This window comes from Mastigoproctus giganteus, chromosome 7 (genome assembly GCF_048544385.1).
Source record: "Mastigoproctus giganteus isolate SK-2022 chromosome 7, ASM4854438v1, whole genome shotgun sequence".
Lineage (NCBI taxonomy): Eukaryota > Metazoa > Arthropoda > Arachnida > Uropygi > Thelyphonidae > Mastigoproctus > Mastigoproctus giganteus.
Window position 1 is genome coordinate 2,544,785 of NC_143581.1, and position 17,241 is coordinate 2,562,025.

A 17,241-nucleotide genomic window follows, 5' to 3' on the forward strand; every position below is an offset into this window, starting at 1 on the left:
GCAATTAGGTGGAGTCTTTTTATTAGATTTCATTCACAGAGATATATATCCCATCTAAAAGATGCATTTCGAACATTTTTGCAAGCCACAATGCAGCGCAAAACACTTTATTTGCAAAATTCACAAGCGATGCAGTTTTTTTGTCCGCCACTGTACATGAACAGGTTGGAAAACCTTAGCTGTTATAATAGGAGCATCGTTAGATTCGGGTGAAGTCCCTATAGAGGGCGTATTCACTTTTACATATACAGTTTTTCGGTAAGATATTTTAAATACAGTATTTAAAAAAAAAATTGAATTATGGAGCACAAGAAAGGGAGTCCCGCAAGTTCTCCAGCCAAGTTTTAGAACATGAAAGGTTTCGGAGAGCAGAAGCTGTTCGACAGTGTCTAATTTGTTACAAATACTTCTTGCATTTTGAAAGACAATTCGAATGTTGGTATCCCTAGTTTCCGCAGTTGGTACAGGTCAAGAATCTTTTTTAATGTCCGTATTGGTCTACTGTGCGTTGTAACGTGTACAGTAATAGCCGACATAGGTCTAGTGCCCTGGGGGTTGTCACCACATTCGCCTTGGAGTTGCGTTGATTGAGATGAGGGCGTTTTGTTTCCTATAGTACGTTTGTTATCAGCGGAATAATTGCACATCTTCAGTTTGTTGGACAGGAATGCGCTGTTTTTGTTTTTATTTTATTTTTCCTAAAGAAAAGTAGCATTTCTTCTAACATTCAATTAACGTCATCTCCGCTACCATTATGACTACCTTTTTTTTTTTTTTATCAAAGTTTTGATTATCCTTCCTAGGTGAATAAAATTTCTGTGCACGCTCATATGATGGTCAGTAATTGATTAGTTGAACCCATCATTTTGATAGAAGTGATATTTTTATGTAATGTCGACTAAATAAAAGTTAGGAAAATTTTAAATCAATGCGCCGATGCGTTTGCTATTTGAATAATCATTTCGGCTGGAACATTTGCAATATACTGATTCAAGAGAAACGGGCCCTTTGAATTCCCCCCCCCCCCCTTATCAAACACAAATCAGTTACAGCGAAAATCAGTGTCTAACTAAACATAAAGCATGCATTTTCTGCTGCACTTAGAATAACACCGAGCTCCCTCCAACTGGCACGCCAATGTTACAATGCAAATGCCAAATGTTACTTAATTTGGCCTCGGACATGGTTTAGAAGTGATTTCACATTACAATGCATTTTTGGGGCACAGACAAGTGGCCTCCGTAGCCGAGTGGGCAGGAGCGGGAATACAGTAGCATATGCTCCTTGAGTAGACCGGGGTTCAAGCCCCCGACTGCTAAATACGGTCGATCTGCCAACCCGCTCTGGACCAGCATGGCAGATTATGATCCATTTCCCTCAACATGAATTGTTGAGGAGGCTTCCATCCTGCAGTGGGTTGGTAATGGCTTCAGTTTAAGGTATATGTACTGCAAGATTTAAAACCTCGCGATCACCTTACCCGTAAAATTTTTTGCCAAGAAATGCTGACTCAGATCGATCATGTTGAGGACTTTATTCACAATTTATGGGTCTGATGAAGCTTGCTTTAATCTAAACCAGGTGCATCTAACTTTTTTTGGCTAAGAGCCAAAACAGATAAAAAGCTGAAGTTTGCAGCAAGCAGGTTTTGGTCTGCAAGTCTCGTTCCTTAAATTAAAAACAAAAGTCCACCAGTTATTATAATACTAGTCCTATTATATGATTATAATAATATTGTTAAATTAGAAGGATAATGCATGAGACAGGGGAAGGCAATACAAAAAAATCGAATATTATTAAAAACAGATTTTCAAAATTCAACATAAAAGTATATTTAGGACACCCTAGTTTTAAAGTACCAGGACATGCAAAGTTTGAAGGCTACCTGCATGGCTGTGAGCTACCCAGTGTGAAGAAGCGGGCCACGCATGACCCATGATCTAAACGGTTTTGTAAATAAACAAGCTTTTGTTAATGGTCGGAAGAAAACCCTCGCAAATGCCACCAGCAACCATTGCACTGTGATTGGGTAAGAGTTTGGTGTACAATTTAATCTCACAGCATTGCCATATTTAAATGGCAATGTCATGTAAGGTATTGGTAGTAGCTGTGATGTCAGGCCACTATGCTAACATGATCACAACTTTTTGATTGATGAACTAGATACTCGATTTCCTCAAATTTATGAGGGCCAATTGGTATCAACAAGATGGTGCACCATCTCATATCACCAGGGTGGATGCCGTAAGAATGCTTTTAATACCATTTCCAGGAATGGTGACATTTCTTTGACTTCAAGGTTCTGTAGGCTCCTCAGCATGTGACTTTTTTTATGGGGGAACTTAAAAAGCAAAGCCACATCACCCATACAATACAGAAGAGCTGAAAGAAAGAATTCATAAGAAACTGCCAGAGCTCCTTTGGAGATGTTACATTGCATCATGGGAAACATGCGTGGAAGATTAGAACATGTGCAGAAACGGAAATTGGAGAAACCTCCATTATTGTGAAACATTAGCATTACCAAAGGCATATGATGCAAGAAAGCAAGCTAATATAGCATCGGGCAAAGAAAAAAAAAAAAAAACCCTTATTTCACCCATCCATTTGCTCCAAATGTTTGTCAAGTTCTGCCTTGAATCTATTTAAGCTATCAACTTCTACGACAGATGGAAGTTTGTTCCAGCAATCAACCACCCACTGGCTAAAGGCAAACTTCCGCACATCTATCCTACAATCGCCTTTCCTCAATTTGAATTTATGCCCTCTCAGGCGATTATTCTGAGCAAGGGGAAGAATCCCATCAGCATTGAGCATGCTCAAACCATCCAAGGCTTTATACACCTCAATCAGATCACCTTGCAGGTGCCTAGTCTCCAGACACTGTAATTTGCAAAACATAAGCCTTTCTTCGTAAGGGCAACCCTTTGTTCCATTCACTCATCTTGTTGCCCTTCTCTGTTTTGGTTCCAAGAGATGTACATCCTTCTTAAAATGAGGCCTCCAGACCTGTATACAGTACTCAAGGTGTGGTCTCACCATTGCCTTATACAAGGGGTTAATCACCTCCTTATCCCTGCTAGAAAAATTCCTGTATATCATTGACGAGACACCATGAGCTACTCTTGCAGACCATTTGCACTGCTCAGAAAACTTCATATCTGCCTGCACAATTACCCCTAGGTCCTTTTCGTTTTCTACTGCACAATTACCCCCAGGTCCTTTCGTTCTCTATCACTGTAGTACCACAGAGTTGATACGTTACTCTGGGGTTACTGCTTCCCATATGTAGTACTTTACATTTGTCAATGTTAAACTTCATTTGCCACCTCTCAGCCCATCCGCTCAACTTTTCTAGATCCTATTCCAGCAGTGTACTGTCATTAGTGTCATTAACAACCCTGCCAACCTTCGTATCATCTGCAAACTTGGACATTAAGCCTGATATACCATCATCAATATCATTTATAAATACAGAAAAAAAACAACAATGGACCTAACACTGAACCCTGAGGGACTCCACTAATAACATTAGTCCACAATGATCAGTGTCCATTGATTACCACACTCTGTCTTCTCCCCCTCAACCACCCCTTTATCCATAGCAGCAATTTGCCTCCAATGCCACACTGCTCCAATTTGTGCAGCAGTCTTCCATGTGCAACAGTATCAAAAGCTTTTCTAAGATCCAAATATATGATATCAAAGTTATTCTTTGCTTCCATTTCCTTTGTGACTACATCATAGTATCCAATCAAATTAGTCAGACAAGACTTCCCCTTAACAAACCCAAGCTGTGCCCGAGCTATAGTGTCCATTGTCATCCATTGATTACCACTCTGTCTTCTCCCACTCCACCATCCCTTTATCCATTGCAGCAATTTGCCTCCAATGCCACACTGCTCCAACATGTGCAGCAGTCTTCCATGTGCAACAGTATCAAAGGCTTTTCAAAGATCCAAATATGCTTTGGATCCAAAGAATAACATCAAAGTTATTTTTGCATCTAGTTACTTTGTGACTACATCATAGTATCCAATCAAATTAGTCAGACAAGACTTCCCCTTAACAAACCCATGCTGTGTCCGAGCTATAACTGAAATCTTGTCTAGATGATCCTGCAATGCTTCTTTAACCAGTACCTCCATTAATTTTCCTGGAACAGATGTTAAACTAACAGGTCTGTAATTATCTGTGTCTCCCTTTGATCCTCCTTTGTGGATTGGGGTCACATTGGCACATCTCCAGTCCATGGATACCTCTCGAGTCCAGGGAAGCTGTCATAATTATGGCTAAGGGTTTGCTTACTTCCTTTGTCGCCTCCTTTAATATAACTGTATAGATTCCATCCACCCCAGTTGCCTTTCTTGTGTTTATCTTCCACAATTTCTCCTCCACTTTACTCTCAGTTATTACAAGATTATCTAGCTTACTGCCAGAGTTGAATACACCTCTGGTATTCCCTTCCCTGAATAACTCCTCATGTGTGAATGTCGATGCAAAATATTCATTTAGTTTGTAAGCTACCTGAGCAGGATCATCAACAGTTGAACCATTGATATCAAGTGGACCAATCTGATTCATCCCCTTCTTTCTAGAGTTTACATAAGTAAAGAACTCTTTGCTGTTTTCCTTTGCGTCCTTTGCCAAAGATTTCTCCTAATCTGCCTTTGCTTGCCTAACCTCCTTTTTAACTTGGTTACAGACCCGCTTATATCTATTGTAGGCTTCTGTGTCACATGTCAATTTATATGTATCTCTTGCATTTTTCTTCTCTGTCACATGTCTAATTAGTTCATCTGACATCCATTTAGGCCTAAATCTTGAACAATATTTCTTTGTTGGTATGAAAAGCCTAGTAGCTTCCAAGATTAATTCTTTGAAAGCTTCCCATTTTGAATTTGCTGTTGGTAACATCATCAGTTGGTCCCACTGTATAGAATTTAAATACTGTCTCAGTCCATCGTAGTCGCCTTTACAGAAGCAATAACCCTTCCCTTTACCCCTAATGGTAGTTACCTCTTTGAGTAAATCCCACTTCAGCACACTGTGATCACTGCCATCTAGTAGAAGTTTGCAGATTCTTAATGCATGAAGAATCATTACTGATAATCAGATCAAGGGTATTACTCCCTCTAGTTGCCTCCCGAACATGCTGCTGTAGAAAACTATCATCCAATAAATCCACAAAAGCCTTGCTAGTGTGTGAGTGACCAACCCACAAATTCCAGTCAATATCCGGGAAATTAAAATCCCCCATTATAAGACACTCTAATTTACTGGCCCACTCTATTTCTCTGCACAATTGCTCATTATACTCATCAGATTCAGTAGACCTACTCTCACGCACCTACTCTCATTTTTCCTTTTCCAGTGCTTATGTCACACCAGACTCAACATTGCATTGTCCACCAACATCAATTGGATGCACTTTCTTAGATTTTGTGTTTCTTAACTAACAGCATAACCCCTCCTGCCTTCCCGTCATCTCTATCTTTTCTGTACACATTGTACACCCCAAATTCCAGTTCTGCACTGCTTATGTCTGTGTGACAGCATGTCTCTGATATCCCAACAATATTTGCTTTTGATGTCTTGGCCAGCACTTCAAGGTCATCGAATTTATTAATTATACTCCTAGCATTGGTGTACATGCAAGTATACATGCACCTGTTTCTACTCTTAGTTACCCTAAAGCCCATCAGTGGCGGATTTCCGCACAGGCGCACGAGTCGCGTGCCTGGGGCCTCTTAAATAGAGGGGGACCTCAAATCTCAGGTCTCAAAAAAAAAAAATTGTTTCATTTTTAATTTTCACACTCATCATTATTACCGTTACTAAATAAAACTGTAATTTAATATGAGAAGTTTGTAAACTCTTATGCGAATATCCCTACATATTATATGAAATATCTATGCGAACTAAGTGAATCTGAAGTAGAATACGTATTATCATTAATGCTTAGTTGTGCCATTTTTTCGTTTAAACATTAGTTAAAATATGTATGAAAGAATTGCGCAACCAAAATTAAAACCGCAACACCAAATCTAGAGCACGTGCTATAGTAAAAACGTAAGCATAGAATGCACACTGTAGTGGTACGGAAAATATTTACAGGGGGGGGGCTTAAAATTGAATTGCGGCTGGGGCCTCTCAAGTGCTAAATCTGCCACTGCAGGCCATGTATTTATTTGTTCCACTATGACTGCAGCCCATGTATTTATTTGTTCCACTATGACTCCCAGCAGTCCTGGAAATTCCCATTGCTTTGCTTTCCAGGCTGCTGCTCAATTGCATTTCAATAGAAGTAGTGCAAGAATCACTTTTACCTCTGCCAGCTGCTACTGTTAATCTATTAGTCCATGTATCCCCCAAAGCTAGCAGTTTTCTAACCCATGAAACAGCAGGACCCCCGCAATTCATCAGACCAGGCAATGTTGTTTTTCCCATCCTCCATCTCATATTGTGTTCTGCAGTGAAATTATTGTTTTTTGCTGATAGGAGTGGAACCTGGTTTAGATAACCTATCTATGACAAAATAAGAGTAGTGCATTCTGAAATGCCTTTTAGGTTACCACTGTTGTAGCGGGTTGTTATTTGGCTAAATGTAGCCCTTCTGTTACCCTGCACAGGTCTTATCAGCCTCTGTTGGCTTCTCTCATCAATGAAACAGCAAGCTGGTTGATATTATTTGATTACTGGGCCAATCTTGATACCTGAGACACAGATGTATGTGACAACCCAAGCAGAGTTGCAGTTTCCCAAATACTCATAACATACCAATATGTGTGGTATCAACTACCGTACAACATTCAAAGTCAATTAAATCTGTTGTCTTGCCCATTCTTTATTATTATTATTATTACTAGCCATATAGTGCAAGGAAGCCTGAGGCTTGTGCTGCACCAGCTAAAAAAAAATTCTGATTTACCCTAAGAGAGAGAGAGCAGTAGAATGGAATCACCAAGAAAGAGAAGAATGATGATATCCAGCTCAGGACCCTGCGTGTGCCAAGCCCATACTCACCAGATGTGAACCCCTGGGGTTGTTGCCCCAATATATCAGCATACAGAATCTCAGAGATTCTGTATGTATTTTACATAAAAATATTCTACATTAGTGTAATGTTATTCCTGACCTCACAAAAGGCTTTTAGTTTTGTTTGTTGATTTGTGTTTATTTTTTTTTTTGTGTCCCCTAAAGCACCATAACATTTCCCGCTTGAATTAATATGTAAAGTTTTACCTGTATTTTATATATGAACTTTGGTTCCATCATGGATTCTTTGTTTAATGTTATTGGGATATGAAAATCATATATTCAGTTAACAACAGGCTATATGAGACTCTACTGCTCATTATGTTTTAACAGGCTTGGAAACCTATCCCCTAGTTCTAACTTAACTATAAATTGAATCTGCATTCTCAGTTATTTCAAGTTTAGATTGGGCTCACTGTGTAGGTGTACAAGTTTCATCATCAGTGCCACTCGTGTTATTTTTTTTCCTGCCACAACACAAAACAAAGTTAATCATTAATGATGAAGTCAAAATGACACAGCATGTGGAGGGTAAATATTCATTTTATAATATGATGCACTTAATGAGATGATTTGCATTATATTTAAATGTAGGCTGAAACCTCCACATGTACTGTTACATAATTTATATAGTTAAACATTTGATGTGTACTTTAATATTAATGTAAATACTTGTACATAGTCACGTTTTTTAAATACAGTATAAAAAGATTCTGTATAAAATATTTATGTACAGGGACTTGATTGTGATTCTTGAAATACACAGGAATTACAATTGCACATATTTTAAATTACGCCACACTGAATTAGAACAAATTTGTTCTTTGTATATTCCATTCTGTTTTCTTTTATTTTACAAATTTTTCACCCTTCTAAAGAAAGCATTAGCTGCACAATTATCAAGTTTATTTTTTTAAAATCTAATATCAGTATAATCACATACACAATTATATTAAGTTTTATTATACATAACTCCATTTATTATACATATATATATATCCCAGATATATATTGAAAGTATTGAAACTTATTCCATTATAAGTTTGAATACTTATATCCCATATAAAGTAAATAGGAATTTTGCTGTACAATGAGTGGTCAAATTATTAGAATCACTATACTAGAATAACTTTTTTATTCAATTATTTAAATTTATAAAATTAATTCACACATTAAATATTACAATGTTTTCTTGATATTTCCAAAGAGATAGACATGTTGTCATTAATAATTTATATATCATATAATCATGGGCACTGGCAGCATGGTGCAAGGTGGTGTAAGTGCACCACCTTTGGATTTTGAAGTAATACACAATTTTTAATATTTCATTAATTTATTGAAACATAAGTTATTGCATGTATTCGAACATTTGGTGAACAAAAAAATTATTCCCACATGCACCTTGCAAGATATCTTGCCAATACTCATGCATATAATACTTTAAATTTCAAATTAAAAAAAAAAAAAAAAACAATCAATGAAAACAGGAAATGTATTTCATAAAAGTAATATTTTCCTTTCTGTCCTTTGGCTAAATAACTGCTAAAATCCCCTCAGGTATACTATAAACTCATGTATTGCTTACATCTTGATCTCTTGTTCATCATGCTACGTTGAAATAAGTTTCAAGTGAACTGTCTCCTCCTGGAGATTGCACTAGTAGAGAATTTCACTGGAATTTCCTTGTTTCACAAGGTTTTACAGATATTTTCAGTAGGATTACAGTAAAAAAATTAATTTTTACATGGTAAAAATTAATTTTTTTACTGTAATCCTACTGATGCACTACCCCACATAGAATACACTGTGGCATCGTGAAACCAATTTCTTATCCAAGGAATTAGTCATTACTTTAGATTTCATTATTCACTGGACAACGTACAGACACAATGTTCCCTTTTCCACTTATTACAGATTATATCACTACTATCTGTGGATGTTTTGCTGTTTGCACTAACAGTCCAGAAGATCCAAACTGTCAGTTAGGACCTGAAATGGGAATTTGTAATGGCACTGAAATATTTTGTTTAACTTAATTTTGATTTCTGTTGATCATTTTTTGCATAAGTTTGGACTTTCTTTATGGAAGATATAACCTCAATCCAAATTCACACAGAAGTTCACCTCTCAGGACACCCAGAAGGCTGTGTCCCGACAAGTGAACTCCTTCCCCTTCAGATGATTTCAAAGGAGCTGATAGTCTTTTTTCTGTTTCTTTCAAAATTTAACAATTTTCCTATCTGTTCTTGGCATCCTCCCCCACATCTTCCTAACAAAGTTCTTCATTATTTGAGCAATCATTTTCTTCCCCAAGGTGTTAATCAATTGCTTTTCCCATATCTACTTAGAAAATTATTAAGGGAACTTAAAATAATTCAAAACTAAGATAATGAAACTCAGATCTCTGTAGATGAAAAATCACTGGAAGTCCATCAATTGGCAACCCCCTTATACATATATATTTTAGATTTATTTTCTTAATGTGTTGTTCACAGTGTTTGTTATACAGTAATGTAAGTTCACATTTGTTTTATCTTTTATAAGAAACACTGCATTTAGGTGTATAAATGGAAACAGAAATTTAATGTATAATGGCATAATTATTGTTTTTATGACAAGGACAAAAAGTGGAACAATAAATTTTGCCAAATATGAATAAGCAATTAAGATATGGTAGAACATACAAGAAACAGTGTAAAACTGGCAATACTGCAGACATATAAGTGTCACACCAGAAGATTTTGTTTTTTGAAGTTGTTGTTGGGTTTTTTAAACACATTGGTAACTTAGACCATGTTGTGCCATTGTGTACTATGTTTGTACTGGTGTGTGTTCACAGGCTTATTTGCATGTTGTATGTGGGCCTGGGGCTGAAAAACACAGAACAACTTATGGGGGAATCTTACTCTCTCCACCTGAGATTTGCTAACTAAGGTGGAAGGAGTAGGGTTTTAGACGAAGAAGCCTTTAGAAATTCCAAATTCCTCCTGTCTACAATGGGACTCAAATCAAAATGAGGTCTCTTTCGGAATGAATTAAGATTGCAGTAACGGATGTACCACAATTTTTACCAGAACACACAATTACATTATATTCTTGTGAAAAGGATCAGTGGGGAGCTGAGATTTATTACTGCTTGAGTGTACAATTGCAAGAGGATGTTATTACTGACAACTTTGAGTGGTTCATTCCAGAACAGACATAAATGGGTGTTAAATGAAAAATCAAAGGTATGTCATTAGCCAGCAACACTGACATCATGAAAACAATAACATCCACAATAAAAATTTCTCACTATCTGTAGGATGAACAAAGGAAAGGGATGGTCAAAGGAATTTTTACATGATAAAAAGTATAGAAATATTACCATATTTAGCAATAATGTGGGTTGGAACACAGTAAACCCAAATGCACGTACTATTGCACTCCTGCATTTCACTATGTCATTCTCTTCACTGAACCAGAAGCATTTTGCATGAGCTTCCATAAAGTGATTGCAAGAGTGTTGAGGCACTTGTGTGTGCCTGTTTGTCTCTGCAGCTCAAAGCAAAACATATTATCCAAATTTCTGCTCTTTTACTTCAATTTAATGAGGGAAGGTAAAGTATTTAGTATTAGTAGAAGGAAATTATGGTAACAGTAATGGCATTTGCCATTTAGAGCCCGTGCCCACCAAATACGGAGGATGCGGAAAGGTCAGAGAATGACCACCGCGTATCCCCGGAGCAATATGGCCTTTGTTGATAATGCTCCTAAAAAACAAATAACAAATAACAAACAAGCCATTTAGTACAAAGAAGCCACGGGCTTTTGCTGCACTGTAAAAAAAAAAACCAAGTCGATACAAAAATACAAATTATATGCTTTCTTCCTCACACAGGTAACTATCCAGTTGACCTTTAAATTTATTCAAACTGTCAGCCTCAACTACCTGCTTTTCTTTTCTTGCTGGCTAAAAGAAAACTTACTACAGCCTAATCTAAACCAAAACCCCTGTAATTTGAATTTATAGCACCTAGTTTTGGAATTTTTTATAAAGGAGAATTTCACCTTCATTCATTTTACTCATCCTTCTCAGAGCCTTATAAACCTAAATCAGATCACCTCTGAGGTGCTCTTCCACGATAAATGATAGAAGTCTGTTCCACCAACCAACTATCCGCTGGCTAAAGGCAAATTTCCGCACATCTATCCAACATCTTTCCTCAATTTGAATTTATGCCCTCTCAGGTGATTATTGTGAGCAAGAGGAAGAATCCCATCGGCATTGAGCATACTCAAACCATTCAAGGCTTTATACACCTCTATCAAAACACCTCGCAGGTGCCTGGTCTCCAGACACTGTAATTTGCAAAACTTAAGCCTTTCTTTTTAAGAGCAACCTTTGTTCCATTCACTAATCTTGTTGCCCCTCTCTGTACTCGTTCCAGCAGCTCTACATCCTTCTTGAAATGAGGACCCTGCTAGAAAAATTCCTGCATATCATTGACAAGACACCACGAGCTACTCTTGCAGACCGTCTGCACTGCTCAGAAAACTTCATAACTGCCTGCACAATTACCCCCAGGTCCTTTTCATTCTCTACCACTCTCTATCAGTATCTATCATTCTCTATCAGTGTAGTACCACAGAGTTGATACGTTGCTCTGGAGTTACTGTTTCCCACATGTAGAACTTTACATTTGTCAATGTTAAACTTCATTTGCCACGTCTCCGCCCATCTGCTCAACCTTTCAAGATCCTGTTGCAGCAGCATAGTGTCAGTACTGTCCTTAACAACCCTGCCAAACTTTGTATCGTCTGCAAAGTTGGACATTAAGCTTGATATACCATCATCAATATCATTTATAAATACAGAAAACAGCAACGGATCCAACACTGAACTCTGAGGGAGTCCACTAATAACATTAGTCCACGATGAGCAGTGTCCATTGATTACCACTCTCTGTCTTCTCCCCCTCAACCATCCCTTTATCCATAGCAGCAATTTGCGTCCAATGCCCGACTGCTCCAATTTGTGCAGCAGTCTTCCATGTGCAACAGTATCAAAAGCCTTTCTAAGATCCAAATATATAATATCAAAGTTATTCCCTGCACTAGTTCTTTTGTGATTGCATCATAGTATCCAATCAAATTGGACAGGCAAGACTTTCCATTAACAAAACCATGCTGTGTCCGAGCTATAACTGAAGTCTTGTCTAGATGATCCTGCAGTGCTTCTTTAACCAGAGACTCCATTAATTTTCCTGGAACAGAAGTTAAACTCACAGGTCTATAATTACTTGTGTCAGCCTTTGATCCTCCTTTGTGAATTGTGGTCACATCTACACATCTTCAGTCTATGGGTACCTCCCCTGAGTCCAAAGAAGCTCTCGTAATTATGGCTAAGGGTTTGCTTACTTCCTTTGCTGCCTCCTTTAATATAACTGGATAGATCCCATCCACCCTGGGTGCCTTTTTTATGTTTATCCTCAACAATTTCTCCTCCACTTTCCTCTGTTATTACAAAATCATCTAGCTCACTGCCAGAGTTTACTTCCCCTCTGGCATTCCCCTTCCTGAATAAAACTCCTCATTTGTGAATGTAGATGCAAAATACTCATTTAGTTTGTTAGCCACCTGAGCAGGATCCTCAACTGCTGAACCATCACTATCCAGTGGACCAATCTGATTCATCCCTTTCCTTCTAGAATTAACATAGGTAAAGAACTCTTTTCTGTTTTTCTTTGCATCCTTTGCCACGGATTTCTCATAATCTGCCTTTGGCTGCCTATCTCCTTTGTGACTTGGTTTCAGACCAGCTTATATCTATCATATCTAAATTAATGTCACCCATTAATTTATATGTATCCCATGCATTTTTCTTCTATGCTATATGTCTCATTAGTTCATCTGACATCCATTTAGGCCTAAACCTTGAACAATATTTCTTAGTTGGTATGTAAAGCCTAGTAGCTTCCAAGATAAGTTCTTTGAATGCTTCCCATTTTGAATTTGCTGTTGGTAACATCATCAGTTGGTCCCACTGTATAGAATTTAAATACTGTCTCAGACCATCATAGTCGCCTTTACGAAAACCAAAACCCTTCCCTTTACCCCTGATGGTAGTTACCTCTTTGAGTAAATCCCACTTCAGCACACTGTGATCACTGCCACCTAGTGGCTCCTTTATCTGCAGATTCTTAATGCATGAAGAATCACTACTGATAATCATATCAAGAGTATTTCTCTCTCTAGTTGCCTCCCGAACATGCTGATGTAGAAAACAATCATCCAATAAATCCACAAAAGCCTTGCTAGTGTGTGAGTGACCAACCCACGAATTCCAGTCAATATGTGGGAAATTAAAATCCTCCATTATAAGACTCTCTGATTTACTGGCCCACTCTATTTCCCTGAACAGTTTCTTATTATACTCATCTGAGTCATTAGGCCTATACCACACTCCTACTCTCAATTTTGATCTCCCAATGCTTATGTCACATTACTTCCCTATCTCTACAGGATAACATTCGATAAATCATCAATAAGACACATCTTTCCTGGCTACCTGTTTACACTGTTCAGAAAACTTCATATCTGCCCATATAACTCCCAGATCCCTTTCTTTCTCCATTGTTTTTAATTCAACCCCACCAAGTGCATAATTTATTTGGGGGTTGCTATTCCCCAAGTATAAGACCTTGCATTTAGGAGCATTAAAACATAGCTGCCACTTCTTTGACCATCTTTGAAGTCTGCTCAAGTAATCCTGAAGGATTGCTACTTGGCACTGATCATTAACGACTCTGCCAATCTTTACGTCATCTGCAAATTTTGACACCACACCTATCATCTTGGTTGATATCATTTATGAAAATGAGAAATGACAGGGTTCCAAGAACTGATTGTTCAGGGACCCTACTCCTGATGTTACACCAATCTGAAGAATATCCATTAATCAAAACCATCTGCCTTCTGCCCTCCAACCACCCATCTTAGAATCTTACCAGTAATTCCAACCTGTTCAAGCTTACACAGTAACTTCTCATAAGGGACCAAGTCAAATTCTTTACTAAAATACAAATAAACTATGTTGAAATTGTTCCCTAAATCCAGCACATGAGTATCTCCATCAAAATAGCCTAGTACGTCAGTTAAACATGATTTTCCCTTAACAAAGCAATGTTGCATGTCCTTCAGAATGCCATATCAGTCTATATACTCCTGGATTGCACTCTTAATCATTGCTTTAATTTTTTTAGAAAATTAGAAGAAATGATTAAGAGTGCAATCTTAATCATTGTTTCTAATTCAGAAGCAATGATTAAGATTGCTTCTGAATTGGACAATTCAGAAGCATTCTGAATTGTCAGACACAGTAGACTAACTGATCTGTAGTTACCAACTGCACCCTTAGAACTGCTTTTATGTATTGGCACTTCTCCAATCTTTTGGATTGGAGAAGGCCCCTGAATCCAAATATGCCCTCATAATTAACCTAAATGGTTCAAACACTCCCTCAAAACTACAGGGTATATGCCATCAACTCCGGGGGCCTTACTTGCTTTTATGCTCAAAAGTTTTTCTAATAAAAAAACCAAACTGCAGCCATTATCAATCAACTGCAGGATGGAAGTCTCCTCAACAATTAATGTTAAGGGATATGGACCATAATCTGCCACGCTGGTCCAGTGCGATTTGACAGATCAACCGTATTTAGCAGTCAGGGGCTTGAACCCTGGTCAACTCAAAGAGCGTGTGCTGCTGCAGTTCTGCTCCTGACCACTCGGCTGTGGAGGCCTTTTCTAATAGTCATCTGTAATTACATCATTAATTTCATATGGCTCAGCCTTCCTCAGCAAGGTCTTTCGTCAGTAAAGACCTACGCAAATACCTATTCAATTCATTTGTAACATCAGCTGGGTTTATCTAAGACTATCCTACACCCATTGCACAAGGGTCTGATTTGATTAGCTTTGTTCTTCATTGTATTTGCATACATGAAAAATTCCTTGTCCTGTTTCTTTGCTCTCTTAGCTAATGATTTCTCATATGCAGCTTGGCCTCCCTGACTTTATTTGTGGTACTATTATTACAGATCAACTTGTACCTGTTGTAGGCTTTGTACTTTTCATTGTTCTGTAACTGTCCCATGCTATCTTTTTCTACTCTATTTAAACAGCCAAGTCTGCACTCATCCATTTCGTCATCCTCCTCCTGCAAATATTTTCTTAAAGGTATGTATGCATTCATGGCTTCTGTGATTTTTGCTTTAAAAGTATTCCATAATTCAAATTTACAATCCCTTGGCAATCCACCCAATTCACAGATGCCATACAGCACCTTAAACTGTCAAAAATAGTGGAAATATTTCCTCAATAGCATTGTCAAACTCTTCCCTCCCACTCCCATTCATCGTAGGCGCCTCCGTAGCCAGGTGGGAAGGAGCAGCAATGCGTAGCACATGCTTCTTGATTAGACCGGGGTTTGAGCCCGTCACCACCAAATACCGAGGATGCGGAAAAGTCAGGGAATGACCAACGCATATCCCAGAGCAATATGGCCTTAGTTGCTAATGCTCTTAAAAACCAAATAACTAACTAACCCATTCATCGTTATATATATATCAAAAAGGCAAAGTCCTGACTTGCTTCAACATTACCCAACATAAGCGCTACTAGAAAAAGTACATGTCTACCACCATTAGGATTTGGGCTAGCTACCATCTTCTAGGATGTAAGCTATTGCTCATGTCAATTTCTTGGAGAAGAGTTGTACCATCAGTGTTGGCACTGTGGTGTTCTGGGGAATTCTTTCAAAGTTTTACAGAGGGAACATCATAATCCTGTCAAGAGAGGATTGCTTTTTCAGTGACAGTGGACATACAATAATTGCCACAACCCTTGAAGTGTTCTGATAGTCACTATACATTCTCTATAGTGTGGATTTGTTTCTGTGTAACTATCACTTTTGTTTAGGCCTCTGAAGGATTGTCTCAATATCATGTTTCATGCATTAAAATTGCGAAGGATAACATGAATGATTAGTTGTGATATCAGCCTACACAATTTAAGACTGGTATCAAAAATTTTTCACCTTGCTGGCAAGCACTGCAATGTCATGTGGCTTTGTATATTTCTCTTTTAAACTGAACATTGTCTGGTATAAATTTGAATGACCTTCACATAACTAATTGATATAATTTGTTTATTTAACTAAATAAAACATTTACGTAAACAAAATATTTTTATTTGTATGTCTTAAAAACTTTAGCTCCATTAAAAAAAAGGCTTGCTTGCACCATATGGCTAATAATAATAATAATAATAAAAGAGTTTTTCTAATAAATATCTTTTCTTTTGCAGGGAAAGTTACGCTTTTTTTCCAGTTGCTTCTGGAGGTTGCACCAACTCAGTACATGCCAGATTGAGGACAATTTGAAAACAGGGTCAAGAATTTAAATGCCTGGGATCAGTATTTTCATTTATTTTGGACAATAACGCCGAAGCGTAAATATTTTGGATCACATTTTTCCGATTCAATATTTCTCTGTGATGGCAAAACTGGAAGCTACAGTGGGCATGCTGTCTAGCAAGACTACAAGTTCTTGGATGCCCCGGTGGACTAAACATACAAAGAAATCACCAAGCAACCCACTGATGTTTCTGTGTTTATTTTTATGGGATATCAGGAGGCTGTTAGACATAGAAATCTATATTTAGAAACTAAAAGTGTATATTTATCATTCCCAGATCATCATACACTTGAAGAAACTTGGCATGACATTCTCCATGTGTTCTACACATCTTTAGGTCTGTGATGTTCTGGTCGACGACAATGTTGCTATATTGTTGTTGCTAGTTGTTACCATTCCTCAAAGCTCGTTGGCATTCATTTGAAATGAATCAAATCAAAAGACCGACTTTTGTGTATAAAATATAACTTGATTTAACACATTTATATTTTGATTTCAATGATTAATGAAAATTTCTCAGTAAATTAGTTCTAAATGTTGTGGGTGGCTTTTTATTTCAATGCCTGCTGCCGGCTAAACTGGAACTGGTCCTGTGAACCTTTATAATCATCAAATCCATTTACTATTTCATAGGATATATATACATTCACATGTATACACATACTGATCAGTAATATACAGGTTTAATTAAACAATCAGTTTCATACTGATGAAATCCCACACAACTTTGAAAGAGAATAAAT

The 17,241-nt window shown here is 37.6% G+C and overlaps 1 protein-coding gene across 6 annotated transcripts in view; it reads left to right on the plus strand.

The window, feature by feature from the left end:
• Positions 1-17,037, plus strand: part of sbm (L-type amino acid transporter sobremesa) — a 195,680-nt gene extending 178,643 nt beyond the window's left edge. For all 6 annotated transcript variants that reach the window (XM_090377501.1, XM_090377498.1, XM_090377503.1 and 3 more), the window contains one exon: positions 16,389-17,037. In XM_090377501.1, the coding sequence (XP_090233627.1) occupies positions 16,389-16,453 (65 nt within the window). In that variant the 3' untranslated portion in view covers positions 16,454-17,037. The remainder of the gene's footprint in view (positions 1-16,388) is intronic.
• The last annotated feature ends 204 nt before the right edge of the window (positions 17,038-17,241 follow it).